The sequence below is a fragment of the Lissotriton vulgaris genome, chromosome 5 (genome assembly GCF_964263255.1).
Source record: "Lissotriton vulgaris chromosome 5, aLisVul1.2, whole genome shotgun sequence".
NCBI lineage: Eukaryota > Metazoa > Chordata > Amphibia > Caudata > Salamandridae > Lissotriton > Lissotriton vulgaris.
The window spans coordinates 828,198,623-828,211,146 of NC_141693.1; the positions used below are offsets into that span (position 1 = coordinate 828,198,623).

Below are 12,524 nucleotides of genomic sequence, written 5' to 3' on the forward strand. Positions count from 1 at the left end.
TTTGCCAGGTTGCATACGCTAAAAATAGCTCGTATCCTTCCAGTACATGTTGCTTATATTTAGATGTTTGCTATCCAAGCACAAATTTCTAATATTGCCTCTGTTTTGCAACAATAGTATTGGTCGGATATTACTGCTGAATGATTAACCCGGCACTTGGAATTTTTCAACGTAGCATTCCTCAATTCAGATTCTGGGGTTTTACCCCGTGAAAGGATGTTTTTATCATTTAAATATGACTTTTATGCATACACGCACACCCCAAAGGATACCCTTCATGATCGATATTTTCATACAAAAGTGCAACTCTAATTTATTTCTATTCAGTTATCCGTCTGCTTTTTAATTTCTTTTGGGAAGAGTCACTCAGGAGGGTGCGAGTTACCTTCCTTTTCCAATCACTCTATCTCCTGCTAATTCTGAATTTTCTCTCCTCTCCTCTCCATATCCAAATCAAAATTCTTTCTCCTTTCTTCCTTCACACACACTCGCCTATCTTCTCTCCCTGGCTATTTCTAATCAATAAGCCGTTCTTTATGGTAGGTAACATCTACATCCCTAAACAGTATTCACTCATGCAGCCTTTGTAAAAAGAGAGTCAGTGCACACCATATTCTTTAAATATGTGTGATTCAAATACTACAATTCTGACTAGCAAAACCATAGATTGGTCAGTAAGAATTTGTTTTGGTGGGGGGGCTTCAGATTTTACAACAATCACGCTGGCATATAATGCTAAAATACATTATATGAATAGCAGGGTACATGAGAAGGACCTAAGGGACATATAAAGGTAGAGGAACGCTGACTGGTAGTAGTACAATGTGAACGAAAACACAATATTTTGAAAAATAACCAATAGTGAGAGAGTGTGGGTACGTTTTTGTCTGTGTGTGTAACAGTTCCTGGTGAAACCAGACAGACACCGCACCATACCCGACTGAAGGCACATGTACCCAACTGTTAACCAGAAAATACATTTATTGGAGGGGAGTAACACCCCAAACACCCCCACTGAAGCTACGCCCCTGCTGACTGGAAAAGAAGCGATGAATTCCAAAACATCTCATACCACAGAACTGGCTAGATTTGCTGGATATGAAGTACATTTAATGAACAAATCTTGAATATCAATATCCAACCTGCCTTTGTAAATTTAATAAACAGGACCACACAGTCAAATATTTACTGGACTTTTCACTGAGCATTAATGTGAACTGTACAATATTTTAGCTTTTACAACAGAGATTGTCGCGTAATATTCTAAATGAGCAAAATACATGTATGTTCATGAAGAAGAGAGGACTATATAACAGACTTCTTCTCCAAGCAGAAAGTAATTCAAAAACATCACATCATAATGGATAAAAGCATTCCACTCACATCATTCCCCTCAAGTTCAAATACTTCAAATTGAAGCGATATTCGGTATTGTGCAGGGGCTACCACTTGCCACACGCAGTTTTTGTTAGTTGGGTACTCTTTGGGCCAGCCGGGACTTGTGATTGTGCCGTTAAGCTTAGTAAGAAACCCTCCACAGGCAGCTGCGGGCATAAGAAATCAAAAAATGTTGTGAGATTTATGGAGGAATGCATCAAGTATTGTACCTGTGAACAACTGAAGTTATTACTTTTTAAACACCTAAAAAACACAAGCAGAGTGCATTGAAATATTTAGCATTAGCATTACACCTGGAAGCTTAAAATTACACAAGGTTTATATTTTTGGTGAGAAGACAAGGCATATGTGCTAATCCATGAGGAGTAGCTAGAAGAGAATGTTTCCCCTGTTGAATCCGACAGTGGATGGTCAAACCGTGTCCAGTCATGGTGGTGCTCTTTCCTCAAGGCACAAGGTAGAGCTGGAAGCAAACAATGAATAGTTTGAAATTATGTGGAGCTATATGTAGTTCTAAGCAATGGAATACAAAGCAATTGGTGATTGTTAGACTTGGCACCATTGGTGTGAGTCTCCCTTTCATTTTTTGCTGTTGCCTCCTGTGTTTTGCTATGTTTTTGCTAGTCACTGCTGTTCAGTGCCAAAGTGCAAGTGCTCTCTTTTGTAAACTGCTGTTATGAATTAGTGATTCCATGATTGGATATTTGATTTATTTGTCAGTACAGTGCACTGTGTGTTCCCAGGGCCTGTAAATCAAATGCTGCTGGTGGTCTTGCAGCACTAATCGTGCCACCCACAGAAGCAGCTTGTAAAAAGTGACTCAGGCCTGCCATTGCAGAGCCTGTGTGCAGTCTGCGACTGCCATGTCGATTTGGCAAGTGCACACACTTATAATCAAAAACAAATGGCCTGTCCCTCCTGGCACATTTATAATTTTATATACACGGAATGCAGTGGTGAACAATTTCTACTTCCACAGGCCCACCAATTTTGGGCTATTCATAACAGTATAAGTGTCAGGAATTATTAAGGTACACACAGGTTCAAATAAAATTGTCACGCTACCAACACCCACCAACCTTACAGTGGAAAAAATGTGTGGCAAAAAGAGTGAGCCCCTCACGGAAGAACCGCCAATGGGGTTGTCTGGCTAACAATTGCCAGTATACCCAATTATCATCATTGGTAACTCACTCTTGAGCAGGTGGAAAAGAAAACAAACACAAGAAAAAGACACCAACATAACACAGTGCTTTTACTTAACATCAGCCCCACAATCTGCTGAATGTTCTTACTATAGCCAGGTAACGTAAACCCCAGCTATTACAGTGTACACATACACAAACCCCTAGTGAGAAATGAAAATGTGTATCTCACTCAGGATTTATTCTGGGCTGTGAATACTCAAATTAAAACGACTCCCACCAAGCACACTCTTGTTGCCACACATTTTTTCCACTGTAAGGTTGGTGGGTGTTGGTAGCGTGACAATTTTATTTTATTTATTGTATATAAAATTATAAATGTGCCAGGAGGGACAGGCCATTTGTTGTTGATTATAGGTTTGAGTGAGGGGCGGCCTGTTCCTTTTTTCATCCCCTTGAGGCTCCAATTTGTTTGATATAAAGTGCACACACTTGCCAGTCCCTAAACCTTACCTTTTCTGCATGTAAGTCACCCCTAAGGTAGTCCCAAGGTACCCGTGTGCACAGGCTGCATTGTATGTGAAAGGTAGGACACACCCTAATGTGTGTGGCATATCCTGATAGTGAAATACTACCGATGTTGTTTTTTCGCTATTGCAAGGCTATCTGTTCCAATAGGCCAGAATGGGCAGTTTGATTATAACATCTTATAAACATAACTGACCCAGGGAACAAGATAGGAAAATAAAGTTTAGGGTGCCTGAACTCAGAATGTTAAAGGGCATCCTTTAGTGTGGGTGATTTTAACATTCTGTGTTTGAAAATCCCACTTTTTGAAAGTAGGTATTTTCTTGTCTAACCATCCAATCTGCGTCTGCTATTTTTGTGTATTGCATGTTTGGCTTGTGAGTTGACCGGAACTGGGAGAGGGCTGCGACTTCAGCAGTCTGATGAGTCAGGGCTGGGCTGAATGGGGCTGGTGTTGAATTTAGAGTAGGGGGAGGAGATTTCCTTTCACCTGCCTGTGCCAGGTCTGCTTTCAACAATGCTGTCTCCACATCCTGCCTGGAAGCTGCACCAGTGAGGACAGAACTGGTTTTGGCTGGGTACAGACACTCTCTGCCTTCAGAGACAAAGGATTTGTGTGTATAAAAGGGGGACCCGTACCCCAGAACTTTAGATCCCTTCTGGAAAATCAAGAGGAACCTTTGCCAAGAAGAAGAGCAGGAGAAGCTGAAGGAATATTACTGCCCCTGTGCTGCTTACTGTTTGGGGTTGGCCTGCAGTGGTTACTTGTTGCCAAGAAAAGGAGAAAAGGACTTTGCTGTTTACTTTGTCATCTTTTAAAAACATATATATATTTTTTTTTATTACAACAGGAAAACAAACAAACGAAAGCAATCACACAGAATATATGCTTTACAGAGTAATAACAAGAGACACTAATAGCATTTATCCAATTGATAACATCCCTAGGTTCCATAGAAAATAAATAAATACCCTATATTCTCAGTGGTCTATATTAACCAATGATCCATGCTTATGCTTACTTCCCAGTAGTTCTCCAAACATACATAAATCCATATATGATTATTCCTGTATAATCCCATGGCTACGCTCTACAATAGCTACATCAAATTAGCGTGTAATTTATTTACTATACATATAAGACTAGCAGGAAAAGAAGAGATTTAATAGCTATAAAATGAGTATTCCAGCCTGGCATTTAGATCAGAGCCTATAGAAAGTGCAGTGTGTAATGTCCTGATATCCTACCAAGTAAAGGAGTTTAAAAAGCGTATTCAAAGTGTGTTGGTTTGCTTGGAGATCTCCAATGGCTTGAAGCTGAGCTTGCCTCCTGTTCTGAAATCTCAAGGACACAAATACTTCACCAACAGCTCCCCTGAATTTAATTGCTGGGAACTGCAACCTGCAAAGAGGTGCCTGCTACTGTTTAGGACAACTAGAGACTGTTTGTTGTTGGGAGCTGGAAGATCGATGCAATGAGGAAGAAGCGTGTTGCATCGCTGAGTCACGGAGACTATGCGTGCCGCATCCGCACCTTGTCCCGACACATCGCAGAGCCACGGAGAAGATGCGCGCCGCATCTCCACTGGGTCCCGACGCATCGCCAAGAAAACCATTGCAGCACCTGCTGTGCTGCTGCAAACGTTCACGCATCTATCAGATCATCGCATCGCATTGAGCCGCCATTTTGCGCAACACACCGGATCGTCGCCACGCATCGAGGTACCATCTTGTTGCATCGTAACCAGAACGCAGTAAGAAACAGAGACACCCCCTCCTCTCTGGTAAGGAACAGACGCATCGCCTCACCTGAGCTGCAGTAAGGAACAGGTGCGCCGCCTCCCCTGAAGCAAGGAACTGATGTATCGCTTTCCCTGCAACCCTTTTATTTGTTTTGCGTGATGCATCTAAGGTACTTTGTGTGAAATGTTTTGCACTTACAACTTGCATTGAACTGAACTATTTCTACCATTTAAGAGCCTTTTTTTTATACTGTATTGTGGATTTTTGCCGTTTGGTCTTGTTTAGATAAAGATACTTAATATCTAAACTGGTGTGGTGTCCGTTTGCGGTGTCTTCATTTTAGTACTGTATGTGTTCACAAATGCTTTGAAAACTGTCTCTGAGGTAAGCCACCAAGCTACCAAGGGGGTAAGCAGGGGTTATTTTAGAAGTTTATCCCCCTTATCCCGACTACAAGCAAGGGTCTCTATTTGGACAAAGGTGCAAACCATTGCCAATTAGAGACCCCCATTTCTAACAATGATGAAATATATTAAAAAGTTCCAAAAAGAGATATGGTTAGGATGATGGTCAAACCAAATACAGATTTAAACCAGCATTAATTTTCATGCAAATGGCCTTTTACAAACCATTTGCATCCAAACCATTTGATCAGATAAGCATAATATTCAAAGTAAAACATTCAAACTACTCATCCAGAATAGTGACAATGTTTTGCTTGTAAGCAGCGTAGCCTGTGGCATTGGTCAAAATGTTGTAAGGTTTAAAGATGTTATCACTGGAAGGGATATGGGTGTCCTTGGTGGAGTTTTATGGAGGTTCAGTCAATAGGAGGTCACCACTTCTTGGTGGTGTGTATTGTGCCTCTGGATACAGGTACTTCTTTATGTCTGATTTTTTAACTTTTGCTATGCAAATCGTAATAGGAAGACATGTGAAACAGGTATCAGATTTCTCGCAAACATTTTCCACAATGGTGTGCACACAAGTCGTGCTCAATCAAACAGATAAACATGAATGTCAGGTCTACACTTACAGCACGATTCATTCACATAATTGATAAAAAGGCAGTCCATAGGCCCCAAATGTTAATGCAGGGCTTTAAAGAACAAAAGCAATTTTTTCCAGAAAAGCTATGAGATGGTTTAGATGTCAAAATGTTCGGCAAATCACTCTATAAGATGGCTCCACGCCTGAATTAATCTTCGCCCACTACTTGAAAAATGATTAGGCCTGATGGCAGGCCAGTCCCGGGTAGAGAGGAGTAGTAGTCAAATGGAACAAAAGATTTAACTCTTATGTCTAAATAAAGGAGAGGGAAAACAGTAAAGCCTTTTGAGGAAGACAGAAGGACAGCTAGAGCTAGCCAATTCAGTGGCCTCCATGTTTGTACTAGATCATCAGAGCTCAACTGAAAGGAGTCCAACAGTTGGAGTTAAAGTAGCAGAAGGTGAGGGTGGATTCCGGGAGACCAGGTTACAGGGAGTCAGTATTTTATGGTTTGGGGTTTATCAGTGTTTTTACTGTTATTAGTGTTAAATAAACACAACAACCGTATTCTAAGTGGAACCCTAGCAATCAGGCATATTTTGAGGACATTGTGTAGTGGTCGCCGGAGCCACTGAATTCCAAAACAATTCAGTTACTGAGTTATACTTGCTAACCTTGTGCAGAAAACACATGCAATGGTTTACCACCACATTTCCCTCCTTACACAGTAAATACATTTTAATTAAACATAACTTTAAAATAATACTAAGTACAACATAATTAGAAAATATTAATGCTAAAGACAAGAAGAACACAAAATACATGGACGGGACGCTGTACATATATAGATCTAGCAATAGAAACTGAACCAGGTTCACAGAATTGGGACAAGTGCAATGAGAGAACAACATACTGTCTACTGCCAATTTTATATTTGACTAGTTTTTGACAGCTCAATGTACACACGCAACCAATGTTCGACTCATCTTCTCAACCAAACCATTGGCTTGAAGGTGATACTGTGCGACTCTCTTGTGAACAATACCAGTTCTTTCTAAGTACTCTTGCATTTACCTCGAAAAAAAATTGTACCCCATTGTCAGACACCAACTCATTAGGCAGGCCTTCATGCACAAAAACTTTGTTGAAAAAAGAAATAACTTTGGCTGTTGTTGCTTCCTGAACAAACTCAACTTCCCACCATCGGCTGTAATAATCATCTAAGACTATAGCGTACTTGTGCTTAATTGAAAGTGAACTAAATGGTCCTATGAAATCTACTGCCAACTTAAATCAAGTCTGTCTGCTAACTTCACTGGATGGAGTGGAGGTGTAGAAGTGTTCAAACATTTGTCACTGGTAGCACAAATTACACATTCACGGACAGTTTGTTCTATTTCACTCTCCATACTGGGTCACCAATAAATAGAACGTATCTTCCTTTAACTGATAGTTTGGCCTAAGTGTCCCTGATGACCAGCTCAAATGATCCTCTACCTCAATAACCTAGGAGGAATTAATTTGTCCCCCCTTAAAACAATGTTATTGTTTTCCACGGTCAATTCATCTGCAATTTTAAAGTATGGTTGGTGATCATGTGACAAATTTTTCTCTTTAGGGGACCCTTGCACAATGTAATTCTGAACCATTTTCAGAGTTTCATCATTCTCTAAACAACTCATCCAGTCTCCGTGTCCGAAAGTGTTCCTTTCACATGCATCAATGACAGCTATAAGACACTCTTCATCTTGTTCTACTACATTGTCAACACTGTCCATTAATGGTGAGCAGGGCAAATATTCATCTCTGAGGTTCTTGCCCCCAAGTATGTGTTTTATGTCAAAACAATAATGCAGCAATTTGGCGCTCAATCTCGCTATCCTCAGTGTGAGATCCTGCATAACATCACCACCAAGGATCCCCACTAATGGTTTATGATCAGTAACCAACTGAAACTTTTTGCCCCAAATGAAACTCTTGAATCTCTGGACAGCCCAACAACACACTAAGAGTTCTTTCTCAATGACAGACATTTTTTCTCATTCCCCCTTAATGCCTGTGATGCAATATCTACCGTCGGGGAGCCAAGGGGACTACCCCAGCCGCCTCAGACTCGGAGGCCCCGGACAAAGAGGAACGTGGAGACCCGGAGAGTTCTTGTGGCGCACCAATGCAGCAGCAATTTGACCGCGTCCTGGAGGCGATTGCGACCACACGCTCGGCCCTCCAGCAGGATATTGCCCAGGTGGCGACGAGCCTGGGCCTCCTTAGAGCGGATAACGGCAAGCTTTCGGATAGGGTCAAGGAAGTGGAGAGCTTGGTGAAAACCTTGGAGCCGGCGCAGCGAACCTTGGCCGCGACTGTGAAGGATGCCCTGTCCCGGATTACTGCCCTGGAACAGCGAGCGGAGGATGCGGAAGGCCGTAACAGGCGGAACAACATTCGTGTGGTGGGCCTGCCGGAGAAGATCGAGGATGGAGACATGGTGGCATACTTGGAAGCCTGGCTCCGAGACACGGTGGCCCCGGAGGGTCTATCCTCCTTCTACACCCTGGAGCGAGCTCATAGAGTCCCAGCGAGGCCACCACAACAGGGACGTGCCCCGCGACCGGTGGTGGCACGGTTGCTGCACTTTCGGGACAGAGACCTCATCCTCAATGCCGCCAGACATAATGGCCCATTCAAAGTGGCGAATAGTCAGGTGAACATCTTCCCGGATTACACCTATGAAACCCAACGCAGGCGGTTTTCATTCTTGGCGGTCAAGCGCGAGCTCCGGAGCGAGGGCATCCAATACTCGCTCCTATTTCCTGCAAGGCTCCGCATAATTGTCGATGACAAGACTCAATTCTTTGATACCCCGGAGGATGTCTGCAACTGGCTTGAACTCTATAGAGCCGGGAAAGATGGCTTTAGCTCCTCATCTCAGCTGGCGACGGAGCCGGAGCAGAGACGGCGGTCCAAGAGGATTCGGAGTCGCCGTGGCCGGTCGGGCGGCCCCTCAACTGCGGAGACATCGACGGAGCGGAAGGGAGTGCTGGAGGTGTTATCTGCGCTATCTGGCTCACGAGACGGTGCCATTGCAGAGGAAGTGGACCCTGGTGACGAGGGGGTACCGACGGGCTCCGAGGAATCGGTGACTGATAGCGTCCACACGCCAGTGATCACACCGAAATCGGTGGAGGACCTTCTGGATGGACAGGGTTAACGGGGTGAGCTACATCCATTTGGGTGGGAGCCCGAAACGGGGGTGGCGGGAGCCGACGAATGATGCTGACTCCCGGGGAAGGGGGGGTGGGGTGCCTTGCTTTTGCCCCGAGGGTTTCTGGTACTGTTTTGGGCTTGCTTTAGTCCTGGTAGCCAGGGCATCGAGGGCCCACTGCCAACGCCCGGCCCGCACCTGGCCCTTAAGGCCTTCCTACGGTGGCGACCGCAGGATTAGTCGGGGACAGGGGCTTTTTGGAGGGTATGGTTTGGATGGGAACTAGATGGTGCTATTTGGGTCCTGTTCTGGGGAGGGTGGATGGGGGTTTGGTTCGAATTGGGGTTGTTAAGTTTTGGTTGCGGAAAATGGCCGCCGTCAGTGCTGAGTTGATTGATGCTCTTTCCTTGTTGGGACCCGGATGGGGAGACTTTGCACGAACAATATGGGACAATGGCTGATGTTGCTAATGTGAAATGCATTACTTGGAACGTGCGGGGGCTCCACACCATGTCTAGGCGTCACAAAGTCCACGCTTATTTAGTGCGTAGAGGGGTACAAATGGCGCTGCTGCAGGAGACCCATCTGAACAAGGCGGAAGGGGCGGCGCTACAGCGTAGGTGGAGGGGGCAGGTCTTTTGCACTTCGTACTCCGCGTATGCCAGGGGGGCGCTAATTTGGATTAGAGCTGGGGTTCCCTTCCAGGTCATGAAAACAGTGATAGATCCAGAGGGGCGTTATGTGGCCATTTCGGGCACTTTGGGAGGGAGGGACCTAAACGTTTGCTGTGTGTACGCACCCAACATAGACCAGATTGCCTTCCTTTCCAGGTTATCGGGCTCGTTGGCCCACTTCTTCTCCGGGCCCCTCCTGCTCGGTGGAGATTTCAACTCAGTAGTGGATGTGGAAACTGACCGCTCGCATCCACCCCTCCCTGACTCTCCGGTTCACCGTGTGGCTAAAGGTCGTAGGGACTGGCAGACACACTGGGGTCTGACGGATATTTGGAGGGCACAACACCCCGCAACTAGAGACTATTCCTACTTCTCGGGCCTACATGAGTTACACGTTAGACTGGACGGATTTCTCGGCTCGGCTGAACTGGTTTCAGCGGCGGTCCGGTCTGAATATTTGACCAGGACCATCTCAGATCATAACCCCCTCCTGCTGGACCTTCGTTGGTTTCCTGGGGTGCCTGCGGTGCCCACCTGGAAGTTACGTCCCGAGATCCTGGAGGACAGCGTTTTCAAAGCGGACCTAGGAGATAAGATCTCGGAATACTTCGCGTCCAACGGGGGCACAGCGAGCTCGAGAGCGCTAGAATGGGACGCTTTTAAGGTGGTGGTGAGGGGATACTGTATTTCCAAGAAGGTCGGCATGAGGCGAATTATCCTTGCCGACTTAGACACAGCTGATCGGAAACTCCGCGAGTTGGAACTCCGCCGCCCCGGGCGCCCTGAATTACAGGAACGCACGGCGGAGGCGAAGGAGGCGGTAGCGGCGGAAGTCGAACGGCTGCGCTGTTTCGACTACAAAGCCTACACGGTTAGGTCCCTCGCAGAGGGGGATAGGTCGAGCGCGTTGCTGGCATGGCTAGCCAACCCTACGCGCCAGTCCTCACTGACGTCGTCTATGCGCACAGCGGATGGGACCGTGGTACACACTCAGTCTGAGATTCTGAGCTGCTACCTGCACTATTACGAACGTTTATACCGCAGTCGCTCTGTCAGAAACCCTGACCGGCTTGATAATTATCTACGGCCCCTGGAGCTCCAAACAGTGGAGCAGGACGTGGCGAAGGCCCTGGGGTCCGACATAGAACTGGGAGAGATCCGCAGCGCCATTAAAAAGATGGCGAGGAATAAGACCCCGGGCCTGGATGGCCTTCCTGTGGAATTTTATGCAGCTTATGCTGATCTCCTAGCCCCTAGGTTATTAATAGTATATAGAGAGGCGAAGAGGCTGGGTCGGCTCCCAGGTTCGATGTGCGAGGCCTTAGTGGCTCCCCTCCTCAAGCCGGGAAGGGACTCGTCCGATCCGGGGTCTTACCGTCCCTTGTCAATGCTGACGGTTGACTATAAAATACTGAGCAGCATCTTGGCTTCGAGGCTGCTGGGTCACATGAGCTCCCTGGTACATGAAGACCAGGCTGGATTCATCCCCAGGCGAAACACGACCATGAACATCCGCAGGTTGTTCCGCTTGCTGGGAGAACCGCTTGTGGATGCCCCATGCCCGGTAGTCCTATCGGTAGACTTAGAGAAGGCTTTTGACAGCCTGGAATGGGACTACCTGAGCACTGTGTTACGGAGGCTCGGCCTTGGCGAGGGTTTCATCAGATGGACCACGGTCCTGTATGCCTCTGCGTCGGCCAGGGTTCGGGCGGGCCCGCTGATTTCCGCACAATACCCGGTGGAGAGAGGCACGAGACAGGGTTGTTCGTTATCCCCGCTTCTCTTTGCGCTGGCGGTGGAGCCACTCGCGCTGCACCTCCGATCGGGAGCCCATTATAACGGCTTGTGGACACCTTCGGGCCCACACTACATTTCGCTGTATGCCGATGACCTGCTGCTCTTCCTTGAGGACCCGGTTGCTGCCCTGCATGGAGCTGCGACGGCGCTCACGACGTTTGGGGAGGTCTCGGGCCTCCGGGTGAACTGGGCTAAGACCTGTCTTTTCCCGGTTCGCAAAGGCACCCCTAGCCCTGCTCTCAGTAGAGAGATTAGATGAGAACCTGATTGCTTTAAGTACCTGGGGGTGTACGTCTACCATGAACCATCTGATCTCCTGGATGGGAACATAGCACGCGGCACTCGAGCACTACGGGGTAGTATGGACTTCTGGGCTACACTACCGCTCTCGGTGGCAGGGCGGATCGCTTTGCTCAAAATGGTGGCGCTTCCCCGGTTGCTATATTACTTCCGGGCGTTACCGATCTGGGTCCCACCGGCCACGTTTAGACTATTACGATCAATGATAGTCGGATTCCTCTGGGGCTCGGGCCGCAGAAGGGTGGCCCTCAGGACCCTGATGAGGCCGAAAGCCGAGGGTGGGCTTGCGGTGCCGGACTTTGAAAAGTACTACTTAGCGGCGCAGCTCCAGACCCTCACCCAGGAGATCGCCCGGGAATTCCGGGGCCCAGAAGACAGGAGAGGTACGGGTATGGCCAGGCATGTTCTCTCCTTCATAGCGCTGCGACAACGTTTGGCCTTACAGGACTTGTCGCTAGAGGAGAAGACCATTCGCCTGTGTTGGAACCGAGCTCACGCCCGAGGCCACCTGCGTATACCGTATGCGCCCGAAATGCCTTTGGGGATGCTGACGGCCTTGCCCCATGGCGGTGATTGGTCACGGTTGGCAAACTGGGAGGACGCAGGCTTACAATTGGTAGGTGACCTCTACGAGGACGGGGCGCTTTTGCCCTTTCAGGAGATCATTGATCGTTTCGAGGTTCCTCGCGGCGACTTTCTATTGCACTCGGCCCTGGTCCGAGCGATCCAGGCGCACTGGAAATGCGG

General features: G+C 47.1%; 1 protein-coding gene across 1 annotated transcript in view; it reads right to left on the reverse strand.

Annotated features, from left to right (window-relative positions):
- The window catches only part of TLL2 (tolloid like 2), a 2,097,051-nt gene that overhangs the window by 361,954 nt on the left and 1,722,573 nt on the right, over positions 1-12,524 (reverse strand). The window contains exon 15 of the mRNA XM_086922321.1: positions 1,384-1,544. Within this exon, the coding sequence (XP_086778447.1) occupies positions 1,384-1,544 (161 nt within the window). The remainder of the gene's footprint in view (positions 1-1,383; positions 1,545-12,524) is intronic.